The 16,360-nt window shown below is 36.4% G+C and overlaps 1 protein-coding gene across 1 annotated transcript in view; it reads left to right on the top strand.

Moving 5' to 3' along the window:
* The window catches only part of NUP205 (nucleoporin 205), a 42,125-nt gene that overhangs the window by 12,741 nt on the left and 13,024 nt on the right, over window positions 1–16,360 (top strand). Inside the window, exons 12-27 of the mRNA XM_014307270.2 lie at window positions 259–441; window positions 1,106–1,156; window positions 1,729–1,938; window positions 2,709–2,808; window positions 4,315–4,452; window positions 4,692–4,881; window positions 5,554–5,674; window positions 6,179–6,260; window positions 6,691–6,855; window positions 8,894–9,018; window positions 9,903–10,017; window positions 11,001–11,150; window positions 12,100–12,174; window positions 12,901–13,058; window positions 14,023–14,103; window positions 14,932–15,123. Of these exons, the coding sequence (XP_014162745.1) occupies window positions 259–441; window positions 1,106–1,156; window positions 1,729–1,938; window positions 2,709–2,808; window positions 4,315–4,452; window positions 4,692–4,881; window positions 5,554–5,674; window positions 6,179–6,260; window positions 6,691–6,855; window positions 8,894–9,018; window positions 9,903–10,017; window positions 11,001–11,150; window positions 12,100–12,174; window positions 12,901–13,058; window positions 14,023–14,103; window positions 14,932–15,123 (2,136 nt within the window). The remainder of the gene's footprint in view (window positions 1–258; window positions 442–1,105; window positions 1,157–1,728; window positions 1,939–2,708; window positions 2,809–4,314; window positions 4,453–4,691; window positions 4,882–5,553; window positions 5,675–6,178; window positions 6,261–6,690; window positions 6,856–8,893; window positions 9,019–9,902; window positions 10,018–11,000; window positions 11,151–12,099; window positions 12,175–12,900; window positions 13,059–14,022; window positions 14,104–14,931; window positions 15,124–16,360) is intronic.

The following is a 16,360-nucleotide window of genomic DNA, read 5'->3' as shown; positions in this document are numbered from 1 at the left end:
GTTGTTATAAGAAGCCTGTAATATTCAAATAATTTTTCTGTGTGGATAGGCACAATTTTAGTACTTGTAAGTCTTTATACTCAGCTCTTTGTTTAATTAAAATGGTTGGCTTTGGAATTGTCTACTATTCTTTTGATATCTTGTGTACTTTCACGTACAAAGCAGAGTCTTTGGTGATGAACCGTGAATTAGCGATTGTAAGACATGAAAAGCCTTCAAAGTAATAATCTTCAGTTCTGTTTTCTGTTTCCTCTGTAGAGTGAGAATGCTCGCTTGGCTCTTTGTGAGCACCCTCAGTGGACACCAGTAGTGGTCATCCTGGGACTTCTACAGTGCAGCATTCCTCCCATTTTGAAAGCGGAGCTATTAGAAACCCTTACTGCTTTTGGAAGATCTCCTGAAATAGCTGCTTCACTCTGGCAATCCCTGGAATATACACAGGTATTTTAGGATTTTCAGTGCTTAGAACTGTAGCATCTAAGTTAGTTGAAATTGCCAGTAGTATATTTGAAATAGTATTGCATTTCCTCCTAAATTTTCTTTTTGCCATTGTTGGATATAATTTTCTTCACAGTTAATGAATTAGTTCAAAGCAGTTAATGCTTTGAAATTATTTTGAAAATGACAGTATCACCTCAGAGATGTCATTGGCTGTGCTTATTTTACATCAGTACAGGTTTTCTAATAGTCCTGTTTGAACTGTAATTGCTGCCTTATTTTTAGTTGCTAATAAGAGACCCTGACAATAATGACATCTCACCACCTTTGCTTCCTAATTTATGATATTTCTTAAAATACACTATTGTAGGAGATAATGAGGGAAATGTCTTTCCCCCACCCAATATAAGATAAAAATTATTAATGTGAAAACGTGATGCGGATCTTGGAGATTGTAAAGCTGGAAGCATACAAGTGTCAAACATAATCCAGCCTCTCAGACAGAAAATCTTGTCTTTTTATCCTTTAAAAGGATTTAGAAATCTGCTTCTTAGATCTAAAACGTGATGAGTATGTTTTTTTTTTTACTCCTGATAAAAATTATGGAGATGCACTTTGATTATGTGAAATGTGTTGGTCTGTTTTAATTTCTCTTTCTGTTTTGAAGATATTACAAACTGTGAGAAGTCCAGGCCAGAGACAAGCAATTGGTATTGAGGTAAGAGAGTCTCTGTACTTCCGCAGCCTCTCTGGTTATCTGCATATGCATTTGGGAAGCACTTGCAGAGGCTGCCGCTCCTTCATGTGTCCGTGGGAAACTTTTCTAATAGATGCTGTTGTTTCACTGCTTTGTAATTTACTTTCAAGCCTGCTTGTAATTTCTGGAAAATTTTTGTATATAGTTCAGCTTCATGCTAGTAACAGAACAGCATCTAAACCCTCAAATTCCTCATGAGCACTTCTTACTAACTTTTTCCTAAAGTGGACTCACTTTTGTTACATCTTGGTATAGCTCACTCTGTGTCTAACAACAGTGGTAAATAAAAACAAAGTAGGTAAATGTTGAGGCTTATCTTCAAGTAGCTCAGAAAGGAATGAATGTGTTGCTGAGCTGAAATAACAGTACTGATGCTTTGCTGCTTTGCTCTGTTTGTGTTGTACTGTAGACAGAAATGGTGCTACGTTGATTCACTGTGAAGTAATCCAGAGATGATGGAATTATTTCTCACATGTTTCTTCCTCCCCCCAAAATTTGTGATTTGTCTTCTCTTTTGCTGTCCTTCTGGGAAGGTTGAATTGAACGAGATTGAGTCCCGCTACGAGGAATATCCTTTAACCCGCGCCTTCTGTCGGCTCATCAGCACACTAGTGGAGAGTTCATTCCCAGCTAACCTTGGAGCAGGTCTACGCCCTCCAGGCTTTGATCCCTATCTCCAGTTCCTCAGGGATTCTGTGTTTCTCCGATTCCGCACCAGAGCTTACCGGAAAGCTGCTGAAAAAGTAAGTTTTGGTTGAAAATATTTTTTTCCTTAGGATATAGTTGTTGATGAGGCTTAGATCTGTTTGAGAAAGCTGTGAAAAAGTAACCTAGAGCACTTGATAGTGTTTTGATTCTGTAAACAGGTGATATTTCAACTCACGGATGAGGATATACTTCAAAGGAGCCTGTATAAAGTGCCTTTTAAAAAAGAAGTTTGTATTCCTAAATTTCAATTTGCTGTGCAGGATTCTGCAAGTCTACTTCATGGCTGATGATTTCTGAACATGACATGCCCAAACTGACAAGTCACATTTGTCCTTTTCTCAATGTTTCCTCAAAATAATTCTGACTTGCTGAACCAAGGAATTTGGCTTTGGTTCTGGATGAAATACTTCTGGATGGAGACACATGCTAAACTGTATCCTGGAAGCTGGCTATTCTTAATCTATTCTTAGCTGTATACCTAATAAACACTATTTGTTGGTTATCCTAACAAGCAATAAATCCAATAATACAATATCCTATTATGTATATTGTGTAATAGAGCTTAAAGCAGGTAATAAATCTGTTTCAGTGTTCCCCTTTCACTTCAGAAAGAAAGCTTGGGCTTTCAAATGATTTGACACGATGAAGTATAGTGTTGTTGGCATGACTATACAATTTTGAAATGCTAGCTATGGTTCTGATACAGTACATCATTGCAGTGTGTGTTGTGTTCTTTGTCATCTTGGCTTTGTTGCTTCAGTGTCAGCCTTAATCTGTGTATGATTTGTTTTCTCTTTGTCTGCAGTGGGAAGTAGCTGAGGTAGTTCTGGAAGTGTTTTACAAATTATTGCGGGATTACGAACCTCAGCTTGAAGACTTTGTGGACCAATATGTGGAGTTACAAGGTTAACTTGTTCATTTGTTTACTGACAAACAGAATTGTAGCTTGTTTTGCTCTGTTGCCGCTATCTTGGGGTCTCTTTAATATTGCAAGTAAGCTGGTGGAAAGCTAGACCAAGACTTTAAAATAGGAAGATGTTAAAAATTTCCGTGTAGTATTGAGATCTGCATTGCTGACTCAGTAGGTCTTCATGTACACTATTTTCTACTTCTCTGTCTCTGCTGGGAGGATAACTTCTGTCTCACTTCTGATTTGGTTGAAGAGAAACATTTGACACTTGAACGGCACCTCAGTTTTGGCTTGTTCCTCTGGACGTGTTTGTTCTCTATCTAAATCACCACTATTTGTAGGGTTAATTTAAAGGCAGCATTGTATTTGAGATAACCTTTACTATTAATATTATTAATACATGAGTTATTGAAAGCAGATAATGGTGGAATAGTAGTGGTGGAATTGTGACCTGAAGTCATTTGATTCTGAGCAACTGTTCTTTAAAAGGCTAAAGTAGATTACTCTTGCCTCATTATAGGAAATCTAGGGCTTATTTCGGCTCTAATTTTTTTTTTTCTTGAAACAAAGTTTCTTATAATGAATTTTGTCCTGATGCTTGTGGATTTTTTTTTGGTAGCACTACTGTGAGAACCACTTTTTAATTGAAAACAACTTTAGAATTGGAAGACCTGTGTGCCTCATACTTTGACAAAGAGTACTTAGCAGCATAACTAGCTCAGAAAACTTGTTGGCTTGTTCCTGTCCTCAGCTAATCCTTCAACTTGTTTGATTATTTGTGGGTTCCATGATACATTGGAGAAGTGGGTTAATCTAGTTTTGAGTAGGTGCATTTTTTGAACAGATTCAGAGGGTGGCTCCACAGTGGCATGTCTTCTCTGTTGGTGTGGGTTGCACATACAGAGTGAATGGAAGAAGGCATTTTTAAAGCTGGTGCCAAAAGAAACCCTTGTACTCTTGTTCTCACGTGTGTGTTTAAAAAGATTCTTAACGTTTTCCTGCTTTTATCTACCACAGTTTGTGAAGAGCCTAGGCAAATTGGAAGCATTAGTTTTCTCCTTTTATTGCATATCATGAAGGTCTTTGAATTTTAGGCTAGTAGTTTTGTTTTTGCGTACATTATTACAACAGTCATAGGAATGTATCGTGGACATTCTCTTTGACTTCTGGAAATACTTTTTCCCTCATTCAGGGTCTTCGTGCAGGTTTGGAGGGGGGCATAAACTTTTTCCAGTTTCTTTTTGTTAAGATCTTTTTTGGGGTTAAATTTGAAATTGTGCTATTAGATACTGGAAAACAATGGTAATTGCCTTTACAACTATTCCCAAACTTTTAAAATTTCCTCAATGGCTTCTATATAAAGAAAATCTCTGAAGACTTTGTACAAAGGATGTTGCTTAGAACCATGGGGGCTGTTAGGTTTTGTAGCTTATGCTAACTTAAGTAATACAGGGGGTTTTTATTAGCGGTTATAGTTTTTTTTTTCTCCTTCTGTCTTTAGGAGAAGAAATAATAGCATATAAACCACCTGGATTCAATTTGATGTATCATCTGTTGAATGAGTCCCCAATGCTGGAACTTTGCCTTAGTTTGCTGGAAGAAGGGGTTAAGCAGCTTGATACTTACGCTCCGTTTCCTGGTATGTGCCTAGAATTCATTTTTCATGTGAAGTTAAAATGTATAGCAAGCAGGATTTAAAGCTAACATTGCATATCTGTAACTTGTACCTCTTGCATATAAACATTGTATTTTGGGGGAGTTTTCCTACTGTTAAACAACTGACAGGTTTTTTTTTCTTGGTGGCTTGATGAATGACATTTATGAATGTAGTCTATTTAGCTTCTCCTCTGTATTTCTCATGTTCTTTGTGCACTGCAGGGAAGAAGCATTTAGAGAAAGCTGTACAGTATTGCCTTGCACTTCTCAACCTAACCCTACAGAAGGAGAATATTTTTATGGATCTGTTGCGGGAGAGCCACCTTTCCCTTATTGTCACACCACTGGAGCAGCTGCTTCAAGGAATCAATCCTCGCACTAAAAAGGCTGATCATGTGGTGAATATTGCTAGGTATGTGCAAAGTACTGAGAAGGGAGGAGTTTAGGAGGCACAGAAGTGTTTGGATCCTGAATCCTTTCATTGGTTTCACTAGCCAGTGCTCCTCTTCACCCAGAGCATCTCATGAATTTTTCTGGGGGGACGGGAGATGTCTTCACAGGTAGTATGATCTGTGATTGTCTAGTGCAAGACTGGGATCTGTATTTATAGTTATTCTTTCTAAATTCCTCCCCCGCCCCCGCCATGATTTCTTCCTGTCTAGCTTATGTTCAATGATTCCCTTGCATATAATTTCATTTTGCCCCAGACTTTGGTTGTCACAGAGGGGGAAAGTTCAATGAATTTGGCTGTTGGCCATGTTTTACAGTATTGTCCATTATTTACTGTATTAAATGCCTACAAGCAGTTGTTTTAACTTCTGCAGCAGTGTTTAATGTAGATAGTGGATAAAAAGAAGGATAAAAATTCCAGGAAAGGTTATTATCCCTACTCAGCCTAGTCATCTCTCCCAATGAAGGAGCATTCCGTATTTCATACAGGGTGAAATTTTGTTTGAAGCTTTAATGTTATCTCATGTAATTTGATTTGTAAATGTTTCATTTCTAAATGTTGTTTAATTTCTTAACCATCTTTAAAAAGTTAAATTCTCAATAATTTCATTGCCATGATCTTGTGTCTTTGAAGGTATCTTTACCATGGAAACAGCAATCCTGAACTAGCTTTTGAAAGTGCCAAGATTTTGTGCTGTATTTCTGATAATTCCAACATCCAGATAAAACTAGTTGGTGATTTCACACATGATCAGGTAAGTATCTGTTTCTTTGAATCTGGAAAGAAAAGCTGATGGAGAAATACTGGGGCTTCATAATGTTTCTTTAAAGGATAGGTTTCTAGGTCAACTACATTAAAACTATATTTTGTTTTATATCTACCCACATATAAAACGTCTTTTACTGTGGCATTGGAAAAACAATTACTTCATTAATTGAAAAAAACAAAATCATTATTGTTTTCAAGAAGAAAAAGGGCAATATCCTTTAAGATAGGGACATCTTTTTGTGACTTTATAGTCTTCAGTCTGTGAGAATAATTTAGCATATGTAACAATAGTAGATTTTTTTTTAACCTGTTCACTGGCTAATTGCTAACCTGTTCTTAGAACAGCTGTGACTCTTAACTCTTGCTTATTAAGTGTCTTATATAATTTTTGTCTAAAAGTTCTGTCAACTTACATGAAGGGAATGATGAAAAGTATTTGGTTTAGTACTCTTAAAATTGTCTTCATTTCCATCTTTCCATTGTTGAATAGAGTGTTAGCCAGAAGCTCATGGCTGGATTTGTGGAATGTTTAGACAATGAAGATGCAGAAGAATTAATTAATCCAGATGAGGGTATGTAAAAGGCTTCTTAAAATGGCTTAAACAGTTGTCTTTTGCATGGAATGAAGTTAATGAAAGAAGTGTAAAAAGTGTTCTTAAGTTAGGAAACAATCTTCCTCTGTTTTCTGTGGAATTGGACCTTTAACAGAATGAAAAGCACCTGTATTTTGTTAAAGTATGTCCACAGTATGATGACCCAACTCCAAACTGAGTCCTTTCAGAAGACAAGTATTTAACATTGCTTTGGATATATTATTTACAGCTGTATTAACAGTAATTTGCAATTTTGTTCTTGTATCTCTTTGTAATAGTACAAGTTTATTCCTCAACATTCTTGTATTTAACTTGAAGACACTGAAGATTATTCTATTAGATGGATTTTTTTACTTCATTAGTCACCATATCTGCTTTTTCTCCTTTTTCTTTTCTTTTTCTAATCAAGAACTGGAGCCGGAGAAGAAGCGGGCACAAATCCATCATGAAACCAGGATCCATATTCTGAATCTCCTTATCACCTCTCTTGAGTGCAGTCCTCCCAGCCTAGCTCTGTATCTCTTGGGATTTGAACTAAAGAAACCTGTCAGCACCACAAATTTGCAAGATCCAGGTATGAAGGGGAGAAGTTGATCTGACATTTAATCAGTTCTGCTGACAACACTGAGAGTATTGGGAAATTAATGGGGAAAAGCAGTTCCTCTCCAATTAAAGAATAAAACAACAGGCCTCGAACAAGTCCTCAAAAGCTACATGAAAAGACATATTAATACTCAAATGCAGCATTTAAACAACTTTAGGATTTGAGTCTTTAAGTTGTATTTTAGAACAGACTTGAAATTAGAATTATGGAGGAAAATGATAATTTAGAAGGGAAACATTAGTGTATTTATTATTTAATACAGTGTAGTTGTGTCCCTAGTAGAAAGAAGTTGATTTGATCATCCAGGTTGTACCTACATATGACAGCATGTCAACCTACAAAAGAGATTGTTGCTTTTAACTGGTTCTACTTCTTGGCTATTGTTCTGTCCTTCCTCAAGCTTCTGTTTAAAATTATTTATAGCAAAGAAAACCAGTTTTGTTTTTTAATGTTGTAGAAGAAAACCTTTTAGGACAATGTGGGGTTTCATTCTAGCGCTAGGAATATATAAATGTATTAATTATATATATCTGACAATGCAAACTTCAGAAATATCACTCCTGCTGCTTTCAGGTTGAATTGGTGAGAGTAACAGTGTGTTACTATGTGTCTTGTTTGCCTCCTCAGTTTCTAATTGGTATTTTACAAAACAAACCGAGCAAGTCCAGCAGGGATGATGAGGGAGCTGGATTACTCAGCCTGTGAGGAGAAGCTGAGGGAAGTCTGGAAAAGAGAAAGGCTTTGAGGGAACCTAATAGAAATCTTTGAACATCTGCAAAGACATAAATGACAGGAAAAAATGAGACTCTTCAGAGGAATGTGGCAGGAAGATGAGAGGCAGTAGGCATAAAATGAAACAAGAGAGGCTCAATTTGGATATAGGAGAAATTTTGTCACCAGAAGAAAGTGAAGCAGGTTGGCTGTAGAGGTCATGCAGTCTTCATGTTTGGAGGTTTTCAAGACCCAGATGTCTAAAGCCATGAACAACAGTTTGATATCATAGCAAGCAGTAGTTTGGTGTTGAGATGTCATGGTGTCCCTTCCAGTCTGAAATACACAGTTATTTTTAAAGGATGTTTTGTATAAATAGGTTTGAACAACATTCAATAATTTGATTTTAATTTTTTGAGAAGAATATTTCTCATTATCTTCAGGTTTGTATTGGATGATATGGACCAGCAGTTTTTAGTTCTTCATAGTTCTAAATAAAATGTAGATGGGACATTAGTTTTATTTCTTCAGGTATTATGAATTATCTGTAGGTACACAATACAGGTAACTGATCTGCCCCCACACAATTTTACAGGGCATGTATCATGCTAGGTCAGTGATGAGGATATCTGTCTCAAGGGTGTGAGAGACCTTGCCGACATCTTTGTTTTCTTGTTAATAATGTGAAGAAATAATGACTGTAAGACATTGACCTCAAGATAATAATTTCCTGCTAAAGCATAAATTATACATGTTCAAACAGAGATTATTTCCCCTGTAAGAACTCTGATTATTGATGCTTTTGCTGCTTCAGGACCTCTTTCTGGATCGATTAAAGAATTAATTGGCAAAAAGACAATTAATTTTGACTTCAGTATTAAAATTTATTCCCTATTCCCTGCGGTTGCAGTGTCAGGTGCATTTAGGAGAATTAGTCATATAATGGTTGTATTCGTAAAATAAGACAGGAATTTTTCAAAGCTGTTCTTTGAAATTGTCAAATGGCTCTTGGTTTAAAAGTGTAAAACAAGAATTCAAATTGATTCACTAGCATCTCAAAAGCCTACAGACTAACTGTAAATATTTTCATTAGGTTTTTGCTGAAACATCGTTCCTTCTTTGATTTTTAATACTGGTGATAAAACTTTGCCAGAAGTTTTTGCTGCAGCTCTGTGGAGCAGTATAGTGTAGCACAGGGTAACTGAACAATTTAGGTTCTGTATTTCTGTGTACTTGACCTATATTGGCTATGGAGGAAAGTAAGATCAAGAATGTAACGTTATTTTTCTCTTTTCAGGTGTCTTGGGTTGCCCACGGACTTGCCTTCATGCTATTTTGAACATCCTGGAGAAGGGTACTGAAACAAGGAGTGGGCCTACAGCCGTTCGGGAATCTCCCCATCTTGCAGAACTCTGTTACCAGGTATTCAGCATATTTTCTGTTGGCATATACTGAAAGTAGATTCTAAATAAAATTGGCTACTTCTTGGCTGGTGAACACGGATGGTTGATGACTCTGATAGTAGTTTAATTTTTAAAATGGATATGTCAGGTTTTTATTTATAGTGAACTCTTTCTATCTTACCTTCTGTTTAAAAAAATATCTTGTAGCATCACAGAAATCAAAGGATCTGCACTCTTGTCAGAAACTTGGAATTAAGATATACTCATGACACTTAACCTAAATATTTTTGGTCAGCCTCTAAGTCCATTGTGACATGTGCCAATTTTAAATCTTTTTTTTAAATTTTGGAAGTGTAGTATGATAGCAAATAACATAAAATTCCAACTTAGCCAGTGAAACCCTCTGCTTTATTCTGTGGCCATAGAGAATGTGCATGTGTGGCTGAGAGGATGTCAGGTGGGGGAGACAGCTGAGTTAGACAGATGTGTGAGATAGCTGGTACTTGCACATTTGTATCATGTTGAAAATCTATGGGCTCTAGAAAGGATTTTAAATGTTATTAAAAGCAAAAGGCAATTCTGTAGAAGCAGGGCAAATTTATTGCATTTCCTGTATTGGTGGACATGCAGACAGAAAAAGACTCATTTTTAAGTGAGCTGAACAAACCGGCTCATCTATTGTCCCGTTGTGAACAAACAGCCATTGTGGTCATCCACATGCTGGTAATCTTTTAAGATTGTAATTCAACATCTGTTACTTTGAAGAAAGCTGATGGAAAATTTACTGTAAATACTGGTAATATTGTTTGAGCAGTAGAATAGCATTATGCTTCTTTTGATTTGGTGGTTGGTTTGTTCTAAAATAAATTCCATTCATGGATATCTACTGTTTTTGATTGTCAGGTGATCTATCAGTTGTGTGCATGCTCTGACACTTCAGGTCCAACTATGAGATATCTGAGGACCAGTCAGGATTTCTTATTCACTCAGCTGCAGTACTTGCCATTTTCTATCAAAGGTAATTTTTATGCTAAGACTGTGCATGCTTAAAATTCTATGTGTTTTTTGACTCCTTAGGAGTGAAAGAAGAAACATAGGTAGCATTATTAAACTGAATTTATTGCAGGCTCTGCTAATTGTTTAATTCTGCAAAAATTGAACTCGCACTGCTGAAGAAGTTTAGATTTTTAGTGCTGAACTTTTGGAAAAGAATGTTAGCTTTGGAGTGCACCAAGTCTCCAGAACCACATCCTAATCTGTATTCAAATTATCACTGTAGTTTTGTTAGACCATGCTACAGAAAAAAAATATTGAAAAGAGTATTATAAAGAACCAAGGGATTATAAGGCTGATGGTTGTAACCACCTGTGTTGCCCCTTTCTTTGAATAAAGTACTTTTAAGCTAGTAGGCGTGTTTTATATTTCAAATCAAGATTTCACAGGTGTCTTAAACTGAATAAATATACTTTATCAGATGCTTGATCATCAGTCTTTTGTTCAATGACAGTAAACTTAGCATTCAAGTACATGTGTACAGCATATATAAAGTGCTTTAGATGATTGTTATGTAACTTAGAAATCTAAATTAGATGAAGATAGGAAGATTCTAGGAGACTTGTGTTCCAGTCTCACCAGTTTTGATTACAGCTGCAGTTCACTTGGGTAAATGCCTGGTTATTTTCACTGAAATTGTAACTGACCCTATTGGCTCATGAAGCGCTGCGTTCTTCACAATGACTGTTCTAACAGTTGGTTGTGTCTAGTTTGGTTGTGTATGTGTATATGCTTATTGCATATATGTATATGATTTATTTTCAAAATAACCACATGTTCATTTATTGGCTTTTGTCAGATCTCTGTCTTTTTGTCTTGTAAATAATTGGTAAGCAAATAATAACTAATGACATCCTCTGAAAGCTTTCTCAAGTTAAAAATCCTTTCCTTGGAGTAACTAATATTATTTATACTCAGTTTTATAATTGTTGCCTTATCCCTGTCCAGAACATGAGATTTCAACACTTAACCAAATGTCTTGGCTAATGAAGACTGCAGCTATTGAAATGCGAGTGACGTCCCTGAACCGCCAGCGCTCCCACACGCAGAGGCTGCTGCATCTGCTGCTCGATGACATGCCTGTGAAACCATACCTGGGTAGGAGGAATTTATGGTGAGGCTAAATAGGCTGCAATAAATGGAGAATGAGACACTTCATTTGAATTCTGTTCTTCATAAGCTTGTGGCAGTTCATTTGTGGTATGGGAAGAAAGTGAAAGAAAGCAGGGCATCGTTTTGTTCATTACTTGTAGAAAAATTAAAAAACAATTTATGTGGTAGGAAGGGGGGAATATTAAAAAAGAATTAAACTTGTGGAATAATTTGTTTTGAGCTGCTGTTCAGAAATGTTATGAAATAGAGAAGGTGGACGGTCTTCCATGGTAAACAGTTTAAGACAAAGTTTCTCAGTCTTAATGTCTATCACAAGCTGTGAACCCTCTCACAGAAGATAGTAGCTACACATCAATTTTGCTTTTAACATTATAACATCACAGAAGTGATATTTTATCCCAATGTGGTGTAAAATTCAATTTTAAATAAAAAGGCAAGATTTCAGAGTTTTAGAACAGGGTAGAAGTAAATTAAGAAAAATAAAACCAGATGGCAGTAAAACTCTTTACATGAAGAAGGTAGAATAAATAGAAGATATTTTAACAGGCTGCTGCAGTATGGTGTTTTCCCTTACTTTTATCAGCCTGAGCACTCTCTTCATCCTAGTGAGGATCTGAGTATGGGAAACTGTACTCACATATGCTACTCATTTTATGGTGTCCATCCAGCTCCATTATTCATACTGAAGAGTGTGATGTGTATTTAAGCATTTCTGGGATTTTCTGATCTGTATATAATAATTGGATAGCTTTTGTCAGATAAGTATTTTTTTCATTTGATTAAGAGTTCAAGGCTACATTGTATTAGAAGGCTTTAATGTGAAAGGTTTATTGGTTTATCACTCTGCTCTGTCTTTCACTATTAATAAAGTAGGTTATATTTTTCACTTAGATTTGTTTTTTGTAATTTATTTAGTATGTTTTATTACCTTCAGCTGATGGTGAAGGAGGGATGGAAGATGAAAGTCGATCAGTCAGTGGATTTCTCCACTTTGACACTGCTTCCAAAGGTAACTGTTATTACTGTTGGTTATTTATCAGTAAAGTGTATCTGCTCCTGAACAGGCAGGAGGGCCACTTCCAGAAAGGACACTTCAGAAAAGAAAGTAAATAGGTGTTCTAAACAGCAGCAGTACATGAAAGAATTTTATGTACTGTGGGGGAAAAAAAAAGAACCTTGATACAGATGGTTGGAGTGAGTGAAAAACACTGAACTGGAAAGGCAATTTGAAGAGTGTGTTTAGGTGTCTGTGCAAGGATGAAATGGGAGAGTGGCAGTCTATCATATTTATTGCTAACAGTAGAAACAGTGAGACTGTTGCTGAGGCTGAACATATTTGTATTTTCATGGCAAAGAGTGTAAGTCCCACATAAATGAATAAATTCAGATTCTTTATGTTTTCTCAACAAAAGACTGCAATGGTTATAATTGAAAACCAGCCTGGTTTCATTTTGGAGAAAAAATTAGTCTTGTGTTTGTAAATATTGGATGACATGCATGTATAACAGGAGAACTGTACAGTATAAGACATCTTAAGGATTTAAAGCCTTAGAAAATGTTTTTTAACCTGTTACATAGGTTGATAGCACTTTCTGAAGATTTAATGATTTCTTTTGAAACTTTACACATTAAGCTGAAGATTTAGATTTGCAAAGGTAAATTAGGCTCTTTTTGTTAATTTCTTTGTTTCCCCTTGATAATTCTGAATACAATTTGAATTGATTTGCATTTCCAGTACGCAGAAAGATCTTAAACATCCTGGATTCAATTGACTTCAGTCAGGACATTCCAGAGCCTTTACAACTGGATTTTTTTGACCGGGCTCAAATTGAGCAAGTCATTACTAATTGTGAGCACAAGAATGCACGTGGACAAGTGGTCTGCAATGTCAAGGTTAGCATTGGTCTTTGTTTTCAAGTTGCGTGTGCTATTTTATACCTTAATAATTAAAAAAAATAAATCAGTATGTTAATAATACTTTGACACTTGCTTTTACATAAAAGGGGTATGTTTCAGATATGTATTTCTTTGCTTGCCAGTACACAGCTACCTAGCACTACATATGTGTACACAATTACATATGCAATGTTGTGTACTGTGGTAGTTCTTGGAGGCTTTACTTAGGAATGTGTCACATTGTGACAGGTACTTGACGTGTGTATTATAAATTGTCCTGAAGAATTTGTGACCCTAAAAAATGAGTAAAACTTGTTCGAATCCCAGTCCATTTGTTGCATCTGCTGCTATGTAGCCATTTCCTAGATGCTAGGAGGTGCAAATACATGTCCTTTGTCACTTGTCCTAGTTTTGGCTCAAGTACTGTTAATTTTCTTCATAGTAGCTGGTTTGGATTTAGGATGAGAGCAATGTTCCCAACACTTTCATCCTTTAGTTGTTCCTAAGCAATATTTACTTAGTGAAGGACTGTTCAGCTTCTCAAACCATCCCCCAGTGAGTAGGCTGTGGGCACAGGAAGCTGGGAGGAGACACAGCCAGGACAGCTGACCCAAAACTTGCCAAAGGTCCATACCATGTTATATCGTGCTCAGTGTATAAACCAAGGGGAAAGCTGGCTGTGGGCTGCTGCTCAGGAGCTGCCTGGACAGTGGTTGGCAGGTAGTGAGCAATTGCATTTGTGCATCCCTTGTTTGTATTAGTCTAAATGTTGTATTATTTCCCCCTGCTTTCCATTTTCTGTTCTATTAAACTGTCTTTAACTCAACCCACAAATTTTACTTTGTTTTTCCCCCAGTTCTCTCCCATACCCCACTGGGGCAGGGAGTGAATTGCTGTGTGGTGTTTATCTATCTGCCAGGTTAAACTGTTATAATCATTTAAGTGTCACTTTTAATTTCAGTACGTTCACAGAGTTCTGGTTGCAGAAGTCAATGCCCTTCAAGGAATGGCAGCAATAGGCCAGAGACCTTTACTTATGGAGGTAAGTACAGAAAAAGTTAACTGTTGTTTGTTGTTGCTCTTGGTGGATTTAATAGCCTGTTAAGCAGTAAGCACTACTATAAAAGACTGTGGATTTGAGTCCTAGCTTTGATTTAGTAACTCCTGAAGACAAAAACCACAAAACTGATAAGCTAAGGTACTTCTTACCATACTGTTCTCTAAACAAGTGGCCTGTAGTCTGTTTTCTTTTTTCCTTTAACCTCTTCCCTCCTCATTAGTGATAACAATTTCAGCTCCCACCCTGCTGTACAGAAAGCAATTGATGTCAAGATTGGCTGTTCAAATACAAACATGTTCGTCTTATGGCCAAGATCATTTTGCCTTTCTCTCACAGGGGATGCTCCTGTGATTATTTGTCCTTTTTTTCTACACAGATAGAGTTTCAGTGAACTTGGAGATTAGTAATTTTCTGAGTTTCCTGCCATCTTTTAAATTAAGTTGAAATTAGTTCCATGGATGCAAAGGATAAAGGGGAAATTGCTCAGATTAAATGGGAAAAAAAGCACAAATAGTTTTTTCCTAGCTGTTTTTGTTTTGATTTTAAAGGGCTAGAAAAGAGTTTTCCTGGTTGATTTTTTTTCCTATGAGATTGAGACATTCATGATGTCTGCCCTGTGAAAAGCAGCTCAGAAATGGAATGGGCTACCTTGTTAAAGTAGTAATAGCACCTTGTTTCTAGTAAGCTGAAGAATTAACATTTTATTCTGAAGACTACTACTGATAGAAAAAATTGCCATCTTGAATTCTGTCTTGGCAATGAATTTCTTTTAGCACATTGTAACCGAGTTTCTTTGCGGTGGGTTTTCAGGAGATCAACACTATCCTGCAGTACGTGGTGGAGCGCAACAAGCTGCTGCAGTGCCTCCATGCCAAGAGGCATGCTCTGGAGTCCTGGAGACAGCTGGTGGAAATCATACTCACTGCCTGCCCCCAGGACCTCATCCAGGCTGAGGACAGACAGCTGATTATCCGTGATCTCTTGCAGGATGTGCATGACAAGGTAGTGCTCTGCTGGAAATCAGCCCGCTCCTTCAACTTTGTTGCTGCATCTTTTTATGTGAAAGTGCTGCAATTTTGATTGTAATACAAAAAAATGTTGTCTGCCTTTAGTATTCCTTTTAGTTTTCTGATTGCTGCTATGCTGATAGATGAGACAGAGGTGATCCTTTGTATTCTTGCATAGCTACTGTTGAACTGTGAACCATACATTGACAGATTTCAGAGGCATTTCAGTATCATCCAGCATGATGGTAGTCTGGAAAAGGTGTGTGAAAAAGAAACACCCTTCTTTTATGAGAAACAAAGAACTTATTGAAGGCTGAAGGCAAACTGCTGCATTTGCTAATTTACTGCATTTAGATGACTCACTGCAAATCCTACTGCTGCTGCTTTTGAAAAATTAGAGTTGAGTGAAGCTTCATAGTAGAAAAACTAAAGATTTTACAGTTAGAAGGGCTTTTGGAAGTATGAGAGTTTGTCTTAAAAGTCTATATGTTTTACTGCTGAGTTATAGTAATAATTTTTGAGACAGACTAGACAGTTATTACTGACCCATCCATTCTAAAAGGCAAAATTTAATGAAGGATTGTTGTATTTTTTAGTCTGTTGGGGCATTATTATTTCTTTGCTTTATTGCGAGAGTTATGCGGTTTGTAGTTCTGATGAATTTTGAGTTTTGTTTTGAGAAATATATATAAAAATGTTACATCTTTTCAAGGAAAAAAGTAACCTTTTGGGGTTTTGTTTTTGTTACCACCATTATTTTTTTCTGTAGGAGTTATCTAAAACTTACCTTTTTTTAGTGGAGTGCTGGTGGTTTTTTTTATTTGAACTGAATTAAAAAAACAGGAAACAAGGAAGGCCTTCACTAGCTGAAGAAATTTCTTTCCTAAAATCTTTACAAAGAGGAAATTCCAGACTCTTAATTTTCTGTAACATCTTGGTGAAGACTTCTGTGAAGTTGAGAAAAAAATTGGTACTGTCTATTGAAAATTACTGAACTGCTGTTCAAAATTACTATATTGCTTAAAAGGAAGTCTCCTTCAGTATTGGTGATAAAGATACCAGATTTACCTTCCAAATAACAGAGTGACCAAAAACAGTATATGCAAACTTTTTGTTAGTGTTTTTCCACATTTTCTTAATGCTTCTTTGATGCTCAACCCTTTGGGTTTTTGAAGTAGTACCTTCACATTTTTAATGGTAATAAAATAGCTGTATAGCAAAGCAGATACCAG

This window comes from Geospiza fortis, unplaced genomic scaffold, assembly GCF_000277835.1.
Source record: "Geospiza fortis unplaced genomic scaffold, GeoFor_1.0 scaffold186, whole genome shotgun sequence".
NCBI classification, from domain to species: Eukaryota; Metazoa; Chordata; class Aves; order Passeriformes; family Thraupidae; genus Geospiza; species Geospiza fortis.
Note: the sequence above shows the minus strand (reverse complement) of the source record. Positions and strands in the feature narration are given on the sequence as shown.